Source organism: Panthera pardus, unplaced genomic scaffold (assembly GCF_024362965.1).
Source record: "Panthera pardus isolate Hobbes unplaced genomic scaffold, ASM2436296v1 HiC_scaffold_13, whole genome shotgun sequence".
In the NCBI taxonomy this organism is placed as follows: Eukaryota; Metazoa; Chordata; class Mammalia; order Carnivora; family Felidae; genus Panthera; species Panthera pardus.
In genome coordinates this window covers 50642980-50661896 of record NW_026526688.1, presented here as the reverse complement: position 1 = coordinate 50661896, position 18917 = coordinate 50642980, and the positions used below count along the sequence as shown (strand labels likewise).

The window sequence follows — 18917 nt, the reverse complement described above, 5'->3', positions numbered from 1 at the left end:
CTAAGCACACGGTCCACATCAGCACCCTATGCTTCATTTTTGAGTGCTGGAAGTTGTTGATTCTGTTGAGTGAACAGTAGGTGGACAAAATGTATTCTAAGCAGTGAGTTTTTGGAAGGGTGAAAAGATTATATAGTGCTTAGGCTCTGCTTTAGATTTCTTATACTACAGGAAGTCTTGTACTGGATCTCCAAAGTGTTAGACTTACATAGTAAGTATTAGCTGTTTAACTGTTTAATTTGGAGCCTGCTGCACATTTTAAAAATAAGTCTGTTTTCAGAGTTAGACTAGCTGCAAAATCTTGGGTCTGTAGTCGATTACTCTTTGTATACTTACATGCTCAGCAAGAGATGCAGTGTTTATTCTCTGTGTCTGAATGTTTTATGTCTTTCTGGTTGTTTCATACTTTAACTCTATACATGGTTTGAATGCAGTTGAGAAACAATGACTGCTGTAGTGAACTCTCTTCCATTTTTCCATTTCTCTCATTTTCCTTCCCCTCCTGTCTCATTCCCTCCCACCTGTAGGTTCCTTATCCTCTTTAAAGGTGCTTTTATTCCCTGAGTGATACAGTTTTCAAAGGGAGGAAATGCAGGGGGATCCATTGAGAGAGAAGCATATGGCCTCATGTGGTTGGGCTGCTTGTTAATAATTATCTAAACATCTAAGTTGGCAAGTGTTATTTTCACATTATCAAATCTTGATGATAAAGAAAAAGGAACAGCGAGACTTAAAACTTAACAGGAAAAGGACTACATTTAGTTTATTTTTTATTTAGAAACAAAAAGATTCCTCAAGGAATCTAGGTTTCATCATGAAAAATCCTTGAAAAGTTCTCTGTGTTCCCTGTTATAGCAGCTATGAGAGCTTAGTGGCAAAAGAACTGATGGTAGGCCAGAGAATAGGAAATGGTTTCAACTGTCTACCCCAGGACCCAGTAATTCCACCTCTAGGTGCTTACTCAAGAGAAGTGACCATGTGTGTCATAGAGATGTGTACAGGAATGCTCATAGCAGCTGAATCCAGAGGAACCCAAAACTGGAAACAATCCAAACATCCATTAGTGGATGAATGGATAAGCAAATTGTGGTATATCCATAGTGTGGACTATCACTTAGCTACACAAAGAAATGAACTTCTTCAATGAATCCAGAATCATTATGCTGAATGTAAGAAGCCAGACACAAGAAAGGATGATTCCATTTATGTGAAATTCTAAAACCGGTGAAACTAATCTGTGGTGAAAGAAATTACCTTGCCTTGGGGGGAAGGGTAGGCCGTAAGTGAACTTTCTGAAGTAATGGAAATGTTTTGTATCTTGATAGGGACATGGGTAACATGAGTGTATCTGTTTCTATAAAACTCAAGTTTCCCTTTTCTTATAAAATCAGGATAATGCCTGTTCCCTTCAGACACCAAAAAGTATTGTGTGTTGAGAGGTAAAAGGACTACTTTGTCAGGAGTATCAGGGGACCTAAGTTCTAATCTTGACTCTCTTGCCAATTACGTGGCCTTCATCTTTCCTCATCCATGAAATGAGGATGATTGCTTCTTTTCAGAGTTATTAAAAGGCTCAAATGAATCCTATAGTGGTAGGAGACAGAAGTTTTGTGAAGTTAAGCCACCTTCCAGATTCTTCCACATTTTATCTGTTCTTAAAGCTTATTTAAATTTTAAGAAATATTTTTGATGTTAGAATGTGTCTAATAATTGATATCTTAAAATTAATTGGCAGAATTTTTTCTTTTCTCCTTAGTGGTATATAAAATGTTTTTCTTTTCCTTAAAGTTGATGGCATGTAAAGATGCAGTGGCATATGGATATATATTTTGTGGTTTTTGACATTATTCTGACAAATTCGCAAGTAAATAAAGTATCAGATTTTCTCTGAATAGAGTAATTTGTTAGGAGCCAAGCTTGCTTGACATGATTAAATACATTAACAACGTCCCTCCCTGACTTGTGAACATCTTGTTTATCTGCACGGGCCGCCCATGTCAGAGGAGCAGGGATGGGCTCTTGGCAAGAGCACAGCAAGTGAGAATTTCCCAGGATACTTTTCTTCTTGGTGGGTGCAATGCTGCCTTTGGCCTGTCTCACTCCAGAGTTGAGGACTGAGACCAGTTTTAAAAGCTGCTACTTCTTGGACGTGTAGTCCGTGGTCTGCTGCTTAGGGAACGGGTGGAAAGCCAACCTTCTTTTGCATTCTTCTTCTCCATACCTGTGTCTGCCTCCTACTGGAGTTATTTGGACCCGACCCCTGTCTTGCTGTCACCCCAGCTTCTTGTTCCTCTCTCTTGCCCCTCATGATGTATTTCTGAAGTATTGTGGTGGTGGTATATTTCCAGCTATTTCCACCAAATCCTTTGTAACCAGTAACATTTCTGTTTGCAACAGAAACATAGCAGAGGACAATTTTATTGAGAATGTGCTGTGTTTCAGTGGCACTGTGTTAACCTTTCAAGTTAACCTAACCACCAATTCATACCGTAATTTCTGTGGGGAAATGCATTTTGAGTTCTGAAAGCTGGCAGTAAAATGGAGTTTTGGAATATGTCCCATTTAGTTCAGTACTCTGTGTGTGTGTGTACTTGTATAGATCAAGAAGCTTTTATGTTTTCTTCTATCAAGTACTTAATTTTAATACACAACTTTCTGTTCTCCAGGATGCCCAGGGAGTAGAGGAACGAGAAACATTAGCAAGAATGGCAGCTAATGTTGAAAACACCGCTTCTGCTGACTCAGAGGCTTATATTGAAAAATACCTCAGAAGTGTGCTGGCTGTGGAGAACCTTCTCACTTTGGATCGTCTTCGCCAGGTTAGCCAACAGAGCTGGTAGCAGTGGTGCTGACCCAGCCTGATTCTCTTTGCCTCTCTACAATTCACAGGATTGTTACATCCAAACCTTTGAAGCATCTGTTTAAGTGGGGCATATTAATTTAGACTCAACTTATCAGTTAAGTCTTGGAACATACAAAAGCTACACTGGGAAGTTACTTTTCTCGGTACACTAAATGGTGTCTAGTTGCCCTGAGTTAATGGGAGAAAATATTTAACTCTCTCTGGCTGAAGAATTATTTTAAAAACTCTTTGGTAATGGACAAGAATGTTGTGGAAGAAATACGTAGGTATGAGGCAGAATGGACCCTTCTTTGCTTAGCTGGATATGCCAGCCACAGCCTTAGAGTGGTTCTCTAGAAGGGATAATAGAGATGCCAGCAGTAAACCTAATCCTTAGTGGAACCTTAAACCTCATTTTACATAGCAATATCGAGACTTTTATTATTTCTAACCAAAGATCCTAATGAAAAATAAAAGTGAATGATCTAATTTTCATGATCTTTCTCCTGGAACTAACTTCTGGCCAGCTTCAAGGGGGCCATCAAGAGATAAAAGAGTGATCTAAGTAACCAACAGCTATATAATTAACTTTGAATATTCCACAGTGATTGGAATTGGGTCATTCCATCATGTGAAGTAACAGCCATTATTTAAAGAACGAGGAACGTGTGTGTAGAGATAGTAGCTCAAAGACTGCTTTACATGCCATTGCTTTGGAGGTCTGTCTCAGATACGTGTTTTTCCTGTGTACATTTTCTGACAGGAAGTTACAGTGAAGGAACAGTTGACAGGAAAGGGGAAACTGAGTAGGAGGAGTATTAGCTCTCCAAATGTGAACAGAGTGAGTACATGGACTCCCCATTTGGTGCTCTGCCTGGGCTCTTCTTCCCTTTTCTTCTTTGCTTGGATAACTCTTCTCCATCCTTGTAACTCTCATCTCGGGTATCATTTCCTTCTCTGAACTGATGTAGCGACTGTGCTACTGTGCTAGCCAGTGTGGTAAGGAAAGTATCCATTAAAGTATGTTTCTAATGTCTCTCCTTTATTTTTGTATGAGCAGTGCCTAGCACAGTGACTGGGTGTTCAGTGAGTGTGTGTTGAACTAAAGCAAAACTAGCCAAGTGCCTTGCGTAAGTCATTTGAATTTTCTGGGCCTAACTTCATTACTTTTAAATTGAGGAGAAGTCTGGACTCGGTTTACAAAACTCAGTTGCTGAAAGGCCATCCAGGGTAGCATAAATGAGTAAAATAAGTTAGGTTTGTTTCATAACAGTGTCTTAAGTTTATTGTTGTTTTTTGAAGCATAGATATAATTTATGTGCATATTAAGCATACAAATAATTCTTCACAAAGAAATATGATTGTGGCCCTGTGATTTATCTTTCCTTTCCTTACTTCTGACAAAGATGTGGGTATGAAAAATACTACCTTTGTCTGAATTTTGCACTAAGGAAAACCACAGTACAAACATTGTAAAGAGCAGCTGACCCTTAACCTTAGTGTTTGAGAGACCATAGTGACAGGTAGGGAGAGTATCAGATGGGAGGGCACATGGGGCCTCCGAGTGACCGAATGACATCACTAATGATCTCAGACTGAAAGATTGGGAACATTCTCAGACAGTAAGAAATATTTTATTTCAACTTAAAATCTTCTCATTTCTTTAGAAAATGACACATCAAAATGCAGAGATACTTGCAGAGGTTTGGCATTTAGAATCCTATGGTTTAAAATTAAATAGCTTGTGTCTATACATCTGCTACGAATACCCAGAGAAGGAAGTCGTAAGATCAGGACATGGTAAGATAACCAGTAACCTGGTATTCTTTCAATAGAAGGGGAAACACAGATGAAGTACCCTTACTCAGGCCCAGCCAGTTGTTGCCTCAGTGTAAATGGGGTATCTGATCTTACACAAGCCTTCTGCCTTAAAGTTCCATTCAGTTAAAAAGAAAAAAAAATTGTGCCTAATAACATCCCAAAGTTTACGCTAGCCTGGTTTACAGCTTTGGTCTCCACAACGTCTCTGCTATCAGACTTTAACGTCCTGTTGATTTGGTTTTCAAATTCTTGTATTTCCAGGACTGTAGATTTATATACTTTCTCACATAAAGGACTAACACCCTCTGTATTTCTTCTTCAGTTGTCTGGCAGCCGACAAGACCTTATTCCATTCTACAGTCTAGGCAGCAACAAGGTAAGTGTTTATAACTTGTTTTCTGTCAGTCTTAGAACAGTTAGTTGCCCATTCAGCTTCCCCTGCTCAAATACCACACGCTAGTTTTGCGTGTCAGAATTTCTCCTTCTCTTCTATACTGTGTGAAATTTATTTGAAAGTGTTTAGAGTTCATTTCTTTTTATTTGCCAGTTAAATTAAGGTTTACTATGCCTTATTACTCTACTCTTTAAGGGTTAAACCCCAATATTATTACTTAGGTTCATGTTTCTACTTAAAATAATCTTCCTGTTTGTGTCAATAAAAGAACTTCGAATCAGATTTTTAATAGTAAAATGTCGATGGAATGATTACACATCTGTGAAGAATAAGAAGATTTTATCTGAGAGTTAATTTCCTAGAAGAAAGAAAAATAAGGGAACAGAACTTTTGTTAGCTGGAATTTATTCATTGTTAATGTAGTGTTCCCCAATTTAAGAGACTTTTAAGCATAGATAATTCTTTATCATTTACTTAAAGGGATCACACTTGAAATTGTTATAACTGGATGTCCTATATCACAGTATTTTTTGTGTCTGATGTTTTTTGAGGGACCTGGTTAGATATTGTGACATTCAACCAACTGTGGGCAACAAGCCCTGTATTGGTATCTTAACCCTTGAGGAGGTTAAAAGTGACTTATAAAAAGTATCTTATAAAATAGTCTGATGCCAGGCATTTGTTTGAAAATAATCTGAGGGAGAGGACAGGGGTATAGATTAAAAAAAGATGGACTATTTACTGATAATTGTTATAGCTGCATGGGATTCATTATACTATCCTTTCTATTTTTGTTATTCTACACAGTTTTTGTGCATTTGAAATTTTCCTCATGAAAACTTAAGAAAAAGAACAATTAACTTGATGAATAATTAGACTCATTCTTAAGATCTAGGTTACTAGGAGTTTGCCTGAAATAATACATAAAAATGTGTGTATATACATATACATATATATATATATGTATATGTATATACACACACTATTATTTCAGGCAAACTTCTAGTAACCTAGATCTGAAAAATGAGCTATATATATATGTTTATAGACATATAAGTTTCTCTCCAGCTTATTAATTTACTAATCACCTACCATGTCTCTCAAAGTGTACTAAGTACTACTCCTTTATACTGATCCAGTGATGGGTTTGATTAGTTCTTTTTTTTTTTTTTTTTTTAACATTTATCTATTTTTGAGAGAGAGAGAGAGACAGAGCATGAGTCGGGGAGAGGCAGAGAGGGGGAGACACAGAATCCGAAGCAGCCTCCAGGCTCTGAGCTGTCAACGCAAATGTGAGATCATGACCTGAGCCGAAGTCAGATACCCCGTAATCAATTGAGCTTAATCATTTGAGCCACCCAGGCACCCCTGATTTGTTCTTGATAAACACAGCATAAGTTGTGATTACCAGAACAAAGCTGAGATTTTGGGAAATTGATTATGTCATTATTTTTTAATGTAAATAAATTAAATACTTTAAGGAAAATATAAAGAAGAAAACATGACTTTTGCATTTTTTACGTTACTTCTAACCCAAATTCTCAATTATATTATAAATTCCTTGAAAGAAATGGCCAAAATTTTCTATCTACCCCGATTTCCTTATGTTTAAATAATATCATCACTCGAAAGAAAATTATTGTGCTTCATCTAAATCACAAATAAATGGAGTAAGGGAACATGGATGCTATACTAGAAGTATGATAGAGTAGGAGACCAAAGGAGGGAGTGGACACTTTTATAGGCAGTATTCACAGATCAGGAGAGGCTGCAGAGAGGTGATAATCCCTGTAAGCTGAAGGATAATGAAGTCCACTCAAGGCAGGGAAGGAGTCAAAGCAGCAGTGTGAACAAAAACATGGAGGGATGAAAAAGCTTGCTAAGTTAATGACAGTGCATGCATTGTGACTGAAAGAAGGCGGGGGCGGGGGGAGTACTGGGGGGTAGAACCCAGAGGAAAGGGGCCTGATTATAGAAGTTCTAACATTTTGTGCCAAGGAGTAATGGGGAGGCAGGTAGCTGCTGAAGGAGTAATGGCAGTAACATGGTTAAAGTTGAAGTGGAAAGTATTTTTTAACAGTCCACCTAAACCCCACTTGGGTTCCTGGCTGTGGCCTATAAAATTACATTAGAATAATGGATGTAGTACAAATACATACAGTTATCAATGTAAAAGTGTGAAAAAAATTTAATTGGAGGATGGAGGAGATCAGGGGAGTAGATTCAGCAGTGGGAGGGAGAGGGAGAGTGGTTCAGGTATATTAAAGAGAGAATGTCTAGAACTCTGAGGACCTGAAGAATGAGGTTGGCCAAGGGAGGAGACAAAGGTGACAGAATGGAGAGATGAACTGTAGGAAGGACAAGTTTGGGGCAGAAAATGATTTAGTTCAGTTTTTGACATAAGGTGTCTGTGCCAGTTGAAGGGTCTGGAAGCCTGGGCAGAAGACAGATTAGGGAGCTGAGGGGCATAGTTGAACAACCGAGTGAGGACTTAGATCTAAATAAAGGCTGAGCTCAAGGGCTTGATAATACTCACGAGCATGTGCCCGAGGAGAAGCTGGCCTGGCTGATGGAGAAGGAGTCCCCAAAGAGGAAAGAAGACCCCACAGAGAGTGGCTTGAAAACTGGGCAGAAAGGACTTTTTAAGTTTGAAGAAGGACTCCTTCCAGTTTCCTCAGGGACCGCAAGATGAGGACTGAAAAGACTGTTTCAGATGTGACAGTGAAGAGATTTTTGGAGCCTTTTCCATGGCAATTTCTGTGGAGGGTTGGGGAGAAGTTAGCAGGACCTATCATATTAAGTGAATAACTGTAACATTACACATTTTTGTTACTCTACTGAGGACCTTCCTTTTTTAGTCATCTTGATCTCTTGGAGTCCCTGAGTAACTTAGTGAAGATGAGGAAAATCTGATTTTCACCCTCTCAGGTTTTACTGGTGTCATGGTGCCATCACAGCAACAAGGATTTGGATCCCTCCACTCTATTTCAGTGTATGTTAGTAGTTGTCATACACTTCAAACAAGTTAAATGCCTCTTTTTTCCCATGGCAGCAGTTGGCAATCTTCCTCAAAATTTGGCTTCAGTTGCTTCTCCCCAACCATAGCGTTCCCCACCCTCTGGAAGTATTGTCAGGGAAAACGGAAGGTGCCAGCTTGCCATTACTAACTTTGCTCCCAGTTCAGCTGTAAAGCTATTATTTTACCTCCTTTTTGACTCTTGGCATCCCTGGGCCCTGAGGTTAGTAGGTGTAGCTGGGCTTTAGTCACCATCTCATTGCTGTGGGCATCCTGGGACTTCTCGCTAGGTTGCATGAAATGTCCATACATCATAATTAGAGACCTTTAGGAGAAAGGGAGGAGAAAACTGTTTCTAAGACTGATTTTTATGGGATGGACCTGTTGAATGGGTAAGGATATTCAGCTGATAGAGGCTTATATCCGTGATGCTAGAAAACTAAGTGAAAAGAATATAGAGCAAAGAGGATTCGATTCTAGGCTCACTTCAGAAGGGAGTACAGAGTAACTACCCCATTTTCAGAGGAGGGGTTCCTCAGTAGTTGTATCATCTAAAGCAGAGCTTCTTAAAAGATTTTTAGGAAAAATAAATATTCTTAAATTTATATTTTCTTGCTAGCGAGAAAACAAAAACAAAAACAAAACCCTTTCCCTGCTAATAGCAGCAAGGAACAGAGGCTCTCCCTCTGGCCTTTAAAGGAAACAATGGGAAACATTTTCAAATGCAGCATTGGCCTTGTATTCAAAACCTGTTTTTAACACTACCCATAATAGAATTCCTCAAGATTGGGTGGTGCTTTAACTAAATGACATACAAAATACCAGAATCCCTTTACACAGTAGCAGTGCTTACCTACATGTGAAGTGAGATATGGACAAGAGTGTCCACGAAACTTTGTTTATAATGGCAGCAGATTGGATGCAAATGTCCATTGGTTTGGTCTGGTTAAATACACTTTATCTGGGCACATGCTGCACATGTGCATGCATGTGCGAAACACACACACACACACACACATATAAATAAATGGGATACTATGCAGCTGCAAGAATGATTAGGAGCCCTTCCAGGTACTAATATAGAAAAATAACCAGGATATACCTAATGATTAAAAATGAAGTGCAGACTGCTGGTGGGAATGCAAACTGGTGCAGCCACTCTGGGGAACAGTATCGAGGTTCCTCAAAAAACTAAAAAGAAAGCTACCTTATGATCCAGCAATTGCACTATTAGGTATTTACCTAAAGGATACAAAAATACGGATTTGAGAGGGTACATGCACCCCAGGTTTAATAGCAGCATTATCAACAGTAGCCAACTGAGAGGGACCTGGGGGGCTCAGTCAGTTAAACATCCGACTCTTGACTTCAGCTCAGGTCATGATCTCATGGTTTGTGAATTGCAGAGCTTGCTTGGGATTCTCTCTCTCTCCCTCTCTTACTGACCCTCCCCGACTCTCTCGCACTCACACGTGTACATATTTTCTCTCTCAAAATAAATAAACCTAAAAGAAAAAACTTAAAAAAAAACCACACACAATAGCCAGACCACGGAGAGAGCCCTAATGTCCATCAACTGATGAATGGGTAAAGAAGATGTGGTGTATATACAATGGAATATTACTCAACCATCAAAAAGGATGAAATCTTGCCATTTACAATAATGTGTACGGAGCTAGAGTGTATTATGCTAAGTGAAATAAGTCAGAGAAGGACAAATGCAATATGATTTCACTCATGTGGAATTTAAGAAACAAAACATATAAACATATAGGAAGGGAGGGAAGAGAGAAGGAAACAAACCATAAGAGGCGCACAATGATAGAAAACAAACAGCGGATAGAGGGAGGTGGATGAGAGATGTCTAGATGGATGATGGATATTAAGGAGGGCACTTGTGATGAACACTGGGTGTTGTATGTAAGTGATGAATCACTGAATTCTCCTCCTGAAACCAATATTACACTGTATGTTCACGAAAATCAAAATAAAATTAAAATAAAAAAATTAAGTGCAGAATAGTTTGCTGCCATTTGTATTACAAAAGGGACAGGAGAGAAGCGTGTGTGACTGTGTATAGATTTGCTTGCATATGCCTACGAAACCCTACAAGGATATATAAGAAGCTAATACCATTATTTATCTGCCTGGAGAGAGGGTGGAAGTGTGTGGGGAAGAGCAGGTAGGGGTAAAGGTAGGAGGTTTGTCATGATGCCTTTTTCTATTGTTTGATTTTTGGATCATGTGAACATATTAGCTATTTAAAAAATAAATTAGAATTAAAAAGCATATATAACATATATAAAACGTGTATGTATGAAAATCTCAATAGGAGCAGAGAAGAACATTTGTCAAAATTCAACACCCTTTAAAAAACAGAAGTGAAGAATTTTACTTCCTACTCTTCTAAGTAGGAAGAGTTCTCTTGTGTATAGTGTTTGAGGAGGTCTCCAATTGCTTTATTTATAACAATTTATACACAAAATCCTAAAAGAAACTGTTTTGAAAAATCTCAGACTCATTTTTTTTTTCTTTTCTTTTCTTTGGGGAACTTCCTGCATTCTTCAGTTTTCAGATATCCAGGGAGAGGTAATTAATCCATTAGGTTTTCCTAATGAGTGGGATATAAATACTATCCTACTACCTAAAACTTGTATCATGTTTGTTTTTACCTTGAGAATAAGAATGAATTTTTAGGGATACCTGGGTGGCTCTGTCAGGCATCCGACTTTGGCTCAAGTCATGATCTCACAGTTCCTGAGTTTGAACCCCACGTCGGGCTCTGTGCTGACAACATGGAGCCTGCTTCAGATTCTGTGTCTCCTTCTCTGTGCCCTTCCCTGCTCATGCTCGCCCATTCTCAAAAATAAATAAACATTTTTAAAAATTATAAAAAATGAATTTTTAAATGTAGCTTTTATAAGATGACTAAATTTGACACTGTAATCATTTTTTTTGGCTCTTTATTGTAAAAATAACTTTGGTAGTCAGTATGTAGGATTCCTTTCAAATGTTTCTTATTCTAAGACTGTGAAAGTATCTGTGAAAAGAGCCCAGGAATTAAGACATCTTACTGAATTTAGAAGGCTCTGGAATGTGAGAAGTTGGAATAATTCATATTAAGCAAATAATATAAATAAATATTTGAGAACTTGTAAGATGTCCTTTTCTCGAGCATGGGACAGGGAAAGAGGAGTAAAAAAAAAAAAAATGGCAGAAGTGCTTGGGGCATTCCTTTGACACCACAGAACTTTCCTTAGCAGGACCATCTTGGTTTCTTTGCAATGAAAGTATTTAATGCACAAGAGAGTTGAGTCAGAAACATAATTTTAATCTGAAGTTGATGATGCTTGCTTAAGATGCTAGAAAATGAGTTTTGAAATACTTGAATATTAGTTACATTTACCTTGCAAACTTGTGTGGGCCTATTTCTGGGTTCTGTGTCCCATTCATTTCTGTGTCTAGCCCTCTGATCTTGATTATGAAATCAGAATTATAGACCACAGACTTTGATGTGCTGTCTTCCCCTGTGTAATATGGGAGCATTCAGGTTAGATGAAATGATGTTCAGAAGCGGGGAGAGGCCACAGAAGAGGTTCACATCTCCCTTTTCCTCCTAATTTTCAGTTGATATGGCAAAGATTAGTCATTTCAGACAAAGTGACACTAAACGGTGTGGGAGGGAAGCAAGGGCAGAGAGTTCGTAGGATTAGGGCTCTTGGGGAGGTGAGAGGAGATGGTGAGCTACTTTTAAAACAGTCTCTAGTTTGGCCTATGATACTTGCAATTCGCCATATTTTACATGCCCTTATTATTGATGCTCACTCCATGTTAGAATTGGAATTGCTGTACTGAGCTCCACCAAGATTGAATTGATGGACTAATTAATCTTAAAAAGATAAATGGAATTTGATGAACCACTCCCAACTTTTAAGTTCACCTTAGGGCCTAAAAGCAATCATTCATTTTTTTTTTCTCAAGTTTTTATTGAAATTCCAGTTAGTTAACATACAGTGTAATACTAATTTCAGGTGTAGAATTTAGTAATTCATCACTTAAATAAAACACCCAGTGCTCATCAGAAGTGCCCTGTTTAATACCCATCACCCATTCAGCCCATCTCCCACCCATCTCCCCTCCAGTAAACGAACAATAACAAAAAAAAGACCCTTAAAAACCAGACCCTTAAATACAGAGAACAAACTGGCTGTTGCCAGAAGGAAGGTGGGTGTGAGGATGGGTAAAATAGATAAAGGGAATTAAGAGTACACTTATCTTGATGAGCACTGAGAAATAGAAAAAATCTATCTATCTATCTATCTATCTATCTATCTATCGATATAAAATTGCAGTGATGTTGCTGTTTACTGCTATTTACTGTTACTGTCATTATTGTAAGCCAGTTTTTTAATAGATATAATGAAAACTTAGCAAGCTTTTTATGACCAGTCTACCAAGATGGACTTCGCTTGCAGAATTAATTTCAGCATATTGTTTGTTTTTCTATCTAAAATTGGCTGTGCACTGAGACCTTTTGTGATGCAAGGAACACTGTCAACTTAAAAATATTGGTATTTCTAAAGCCATTTTAGATGGAATTATACTTTTTATAATTTTTATATTTTTTAAGTTAGTAAGATATTGTGTTTATTGTCCTCTGATTGGAGTTTTTGATGCAGTAGCCAAATGCCTAAATGAATATTCAGTTAACAAAACTGATTTTTGTGTGTTTTGGCTGCCTCACCTTCCTGAAAACTGCAGTGATTTAGTGTGGCACAGGTAAAGGCCGATGCCAAATATGAGTCATTTCTTCTTTGGTTGCATTGGAAGCCACCTTTGGACCTGTAATGTCACTGGCACTTCTCATTCTTTACCCTTTATCTCTTTCCTGATTAAAAACAGACCTCTTTCTGAAAAACCTAAAGCATTTGTGTCTGGAAAGAGCAGTAACGGAAATTTTAGGTGCACCAGGAGGACCTAAGCATGTTCTCAAATCAGCTGAGAGCCTCTCTGTTTTCCCTGTTTGATTTTGTCTTTAAGCATGATGGTAGCCACGCATAACTGCTGTCTCAAATAGGGTTTTATTTCTTTGAATTCAGCCTGTCAGCACAAATAATCCCTAATAAGTATGAAGCTAGTTTAAAAATCTTAAACAAAGCTGGAGTTTTCTCCCTTGTATATCCTCATCTTGGCTGATTTCTGAAGTTTGATAGACATGTAGAATGTTAGAAAAAAATCACAGATTTATCTTTTTAGATTCCAGGTATGTATGTATATATATGTATACATACATACATACATACTTTCTTCATTTTGAGAGCTGAGCTCCTAAGAGATCAGAATGATCTAGTGTTTGGCCAAGTCCTGTTTATTCACTGTCCTGAGTTCATCTCTCTCTGAAGTAACTGTAACTGGGATGCTACCTCTCCCCCTCCCCCAACATTTTAGTAAAGGGAGAATAACTGTGGAACAGCCAGGGATGTAAAATTTATTGGAAAGACAGTAATTGCCTTGTCCCTGGGGGGCAGTGTGTGTAGTTACACACTGAACCACAGGTTTCATTTCTGGCAAGAGAATGGACATGCATTATAGGAGGAAAAGAATAAGTGAATGATTTCAGTAGAATGTTTCCCCAGAGATCTGTGGGTGTCAGAAAGAGGAGGGAGGAGTGTTGTACCCAGTTTATCATCCAAATTTGTTGTTCCCTCTAAAGCAGCGTCTGTTCTACCCCAGATCTCTGTGTCCCTGCCTTTGATTGGTGAGACCTGGGAATAGTTAGCATGTGGAATTCCTCAAGGTTAAGATGACGGTTAAGGTAGATGGATGAAGCGAAATGTATTTCCATTTTTCATTATCCGACAGGGCTAGTGGTATGGCTAAGGCAGTATGTATATACTGTGTGCGTCCTTTCAAATGTTCTCACTTGAGATATTTGAATATATGATGCAGTAAAAGTTATTGCTTCCATTCCGATTTGTTAGTAACATTATGTGTGGGGGTGCCAGCTGGGAAATATTACCTGGGAAGCTAGCGGAGCCCCGAGTGTGCCTTGGGGGAAGAGAGGACACCAACATTATTTGTCATTGGACCATTATACACCAAATGGCTGAGGTGCTGACTCCAAATCAGCTACTTAGTTTTCCTAAGGGACAGAGTGCCACTATGTCAGCTGCCAAACAAGAAAGAGAAATCTGAAACACAAAAATACATTTATTCTCAAATTAAGTAAGTTGTCTTCAAAACAACCTTGCATGAGCTTAACACTGTAAACAAAGAATGAGGCTTTTCTTCCTCTGAGAAGCTCCAAAGAATATTGACCTTAGTGTTCAGCTACCTGATTGTGATGTCCCAGAATACACAAAGCTGCAGCTTCCCAGACAGACAATTAAATTTAAATGCAAAAGACATTAACGAAACATTAAAGTATGTAAATGAGTGTGTGATTCATAGTAACACAAATGCTCCTACAGTGAAGTATTTCAGAGTTCATGGTTTCCCTAATCATCTTTTCATGTCTGTTTTGTTTCCTGGCTTCCTAATGCTAAAACATCATACCATTTTTTTAAAACTATCAAGGGCTGAGAGAGTTCCTAGGGAAAAGTGGCATTCTCAGAGGTAAACAGGATCCAGATCACTTAGGGCTTATTGATTTTATGATCAGTACTTAGGTTGCTGCTAAAAGTGGATAGGTTTCCAATACATATCTGAAACCTTAGAGGTCTTTCCACCTCCATCCATCTTTGGGAGCAGTGAAGAACTCACTCTGCAGGCGATTACTAAGGAGAACTCAAAAGTCGTTAGCATCACTCATCTGTGGGATACCAGCTTAAACTAATGTAAAATACTCTTATTTAACTTGGATACAAAAAAAGTCAGAGTGATTATCAAAGGATCAAAAGGGAACTTAAAGCTTTTATAAGATTTGCATCTCATCCCCATTACTGGGTGTTGTACTTCTAGCATTTGGTTGGGGTTTATTTCTTTATGAGATGGGACTGAAGTTAAAAGTGCTTTGATGATATCACCATTAATCCATCACCCAACTGGTGGTGTTCTTGTATTATGCAATGAAATCTTTTTAATGGGGATTTACAAAATAAGTTCAGGGTACAATAAAATTTGTTAATCCAGAGACTTCCATTATTGGGAACTGGTGATTACTTGATTTGTGCTCAACTGGAACTTTAATGCGTGTTGAAAATAAGAGCCTTGGTAATATACTGTTCTAGAATTTTTACTTTCATGAACAGTGTGTGAATGGATGGGAAGATACACCCTGGAGAAGGGAGAAGACACAGCCTACACCATTAAGAGTTTTTCCTCAGTCTCAGCTGAGAATCTGAAGCGAAAGGATCTTGAAGCAGATGAGCAGAAAGAAACAGCCTCTCTGAGGCAGAACGTAAGGGAGGTTTCCAAAAGGAATGTCTTCATGTATCTGTATTTCCTGGGAAGCAGCATGATTTACAGACAGAAGGTTAGGACAGAGCTGAGGAGACTGAATTGTGAACTGGAGAGGAGATCCAAATTTGAGGTATTGTTAGTATTTGGGAAATTTGCACTATAAAGATGAAAGTACAAGAGGAAAGGTACATAATCAAATCGGTCATGTCTTTAAAGGGAATAAAGCTTTAGAAATGATAACAGGTTTTTCTTAAATATCTTCAGGTTTTTCTGTCAACTATTTGATTTGAATAAAAATTGCTGTTTTTGTTTTTAACAGGGCCGGTGGGAAAGTCAACAGGATGTATCCCAAACTGCAGTTTCCAGAGGGATAGCTCCTGTTGCCCCATCTCTCCCAGACCGTCCCCATAATAACCATTCTCCCGACCCAGGTAGGTTACATTTTCATTTGTCAACCACTGTCATGGAATTTGAGCATCTTTCAGAAGTAGTTTAAAACAGGATTTCCTGGGGCACCTGGGTGGCTCAGTTGGTTAAGCGTCCAACTCTTGATTTTGGTTCAGGTCATGATCTCACAGTACGTGAGATCCAGCCCTGCATCAGGCTCTGTGCTGACAGCATGGAGCCTGCTTGGGATTCTCTCTCACCTTCTCTCTCTCTGCCCCTCTTCTGCTCCCATTCTCTGTCTCTCTCAAAATACATACATACATACAACATACATAAACAGACAAATTTTAAAACAGAATTTCCTACCCTGTAACTACTATCCTACTAGTGAATGCTCATCTGATTTTTTTCCCTTTTTTGGTTTATAACATGTTGTTACATTGATTTTTGAATGTTGAATTTATCCTGCATTACTGTGCTAAATACCACTTGATGTGTTATCATTTATATTTTCTTTATTCTACTTGCTAACTTTCTGTAAAGGATTTTTGTGTTTATGTTCTATGATGAATACTTCTCTTTTCTCATAATAATGCCTTAGTTAGGTTTTGATATGAATATGTTGGCCTCATAAAATGACTTGGGAAATATTTCCTTACCATCTTTTTTTCTGAAAGATTTTATACAAGCTTGGTATTACTTCTTCCTTAAATGTTTGACAGGATTCACCAGTGACACTATCTGGGCCTGGAATTTTCTCTTTGGGAAACTTTTAAATTATGACTTCATTTTCTTTAATAAAGTGCTATTTAACTTTTTGTATTTCTTTGTGAGTCAGTTTTCATAAGTTATGTTTTTCAGGTAATTTTCTGTTTCATCTAAATTATTACTCTTATTTCAGTAAATGTTATGGTGTTCCTTTATTGCCCTTTTAATGTTTATAGGATCTATTGTGATATTCCTTCTTTTTATTTATTTATTTAAGAAAATTTTTTAATGTTTATTTATTTATTTTGAGAGAGAGAGAGAGTGAGAGAATCCCAGGCAGGTTCCACATTGTCAGCACAGAGCAGGATGTGGGGCTCAATCTCACAAGCTGTGATATTATGACCTGAGCTGAAATCAAGAGCCAGATGTTTAACCAACTGAGCCATCTAGGCACCCCTCCTTTTTATTTTTGATAATTTTTGTTTTCTTTCTGTTTTTCTTGAGTACATTTGAGGCATGTCTTATTTTTCTCAGTCTTCTCTCAGAACGAAAGTTGGTCTTACTTTCTTCATTGTTTACTTTGTTTCATTGATTTTGTTTTTATTTTTGATTGTTTCATTGATTTCTATTTCTTTCTGCATTTCACAAGTTTTGGAATATGGTGCTTTCATTTTCATTCTATTCAAAATATTTTCTAATTTCCCTCTGATTTATTCTTTGACTCGTAAGTTATTGGGTAGCATGTTAATTCATTTTCATATGTCTGGTGAGAATCTTTTTATTAATGGATTGCTTATTTGATTTCCTTATGATCAGAGAGACTCTTTAATATTTCAGTCTTTTGGAATGTTTTTGAGACTATGTTCTACCTTGGTAAACATTCCATGTATGCTTGGAAAGAAGGTCTGTTCTGTTTGAGGGCATAGCATTCTGTATATATCAGGTCAGTGTGGTTGATAAGCTTATTCAGTCAGATCGGTTCTTCAAATAGTCTGTCCTTCTACTGATTTTTTTTCTATTTGTCCTATCCATCACTGAGAGAGGGCATTAAATCTCCAAATATGATTATGAAAAATTACCTACTTTTTCATTTATCTGTTTTTACATCATTCTTGTAGGAACTTTGTTGTTAGGTATATACATTATTTTTTCCCAATGAAGTGATATTTCTATCATTATTAAATGTCCCTTTATATCTTTGGAATTCTCTTACTTTGAAATCTGTCTCACTTGATATTAACGTAGCCTCATCAACCTTCTTTTGCTTATTGTTTGAATGGTGTCTCCTTTTCTCAGTCTTTAAAATTTTAGCTATATTCGCTCTTTAAATGAACAAATATTTGCTATCTTGTCAGCATATAGTTAGCTCTAACTTATTTTCTAATCTAGCTTGACAAGTTTTGCCTTTTTCTTGGCATATTTAATTCTTCTACATCTAATATTATTATTATGTCTGCTACATTGCTGTTGGTTTCTCTTTGGCCGTTTGTATTTTATTTTATTTTTCCACTGTAACTTCTTTTCTGCCTTCTTTTGGGATAATTGGAAAAATATTTTTTAGTATTTAATTTTATTTCTATTTCTGGCTGTTTGGTATTTCTGTGTTTATTTATTAAAGTCTTTGCTCAAGGATTCTAGTATAGATTCTTAACTTATCATAGTCTACTTAGAATTAATAATACATCACTTCCCACTGCACAAATATAAGAACCTTGTAAGTGTATAATTCCATTTGCCTGTTCCTGGAGCCCTCTTATTTTGTATTATTGTTGTTATATCTTTTATAGACATTATGAACCCATTTACGATGTTACTCTTTCTGCTTTAAAACAGCCAGATTAAAAGACTATAGAAAATCTTTTATATTTTTCTTCATATTTATTATTTCTGGCACTATCCAGTCCTTCATGAAGTCTTATATTTATCCAATATCATTTCTCTATAGTCCAAAGAATATCCTATAGTATTTCTTATTGTGAAGTTCTCTTGGAGAGAAAAGAATGCTGTCTCCCCTTTTTGAGATTATCTTCACTTCACTTTATTTGAAGAATTTTTTCACTAGCTAGAGAATTCTGGGTAGATAGCTTCTTTCAACACTTCAAACATCTTACATTGTCTTTTAGATTCCTTTTCTGCTGAGAATCAGCCATCATTTCTGTCTCTTTTTCCTACATGTAATATGTCTGTGTTTACTCTCTTGTTTGCTTTCATAGTTCTCTCAATTTTTGTTTTTAGCACTTGGACTAAGGTATACTTAGGTATGGTTTTCTTAGTACTTATCTTACTTGTGTTTCATTGATATTCTTGGATCTGTAAGTTGTGGTTTTCAACAAATTTGGGAAATGTTC

General features: G+C 37.3%; 1 protein-coding gene across 1 annotated transcript in view; it reads left to right on the top strand.

Moving 5' to 3' along the window:
- KIF13B (kinesin family member 13B) overlaps positions 1–18917 on the top strand; it is a 198305-nt gene that overhangs the window by 148574 nt on the left and 30814 nt on the right. Inside the window, exons 33-36 of the mRNA XM_019440893.2 lie at positions 2667–2819; positions 3606–3683; positions 4986–5039; positions 15794–15905. Coding sequence (XP_019296438.2) covers positions 2667–2819; positions 3606–3683; positions 4986–5039; positions 15794–15905 — 397 coding nt within the window. The remainder of the gene's footprint in view (positions 1–2666; positions 2820–3605; positions 3684–4985; positions 5040–15793; positions 15906–18917) is intronic.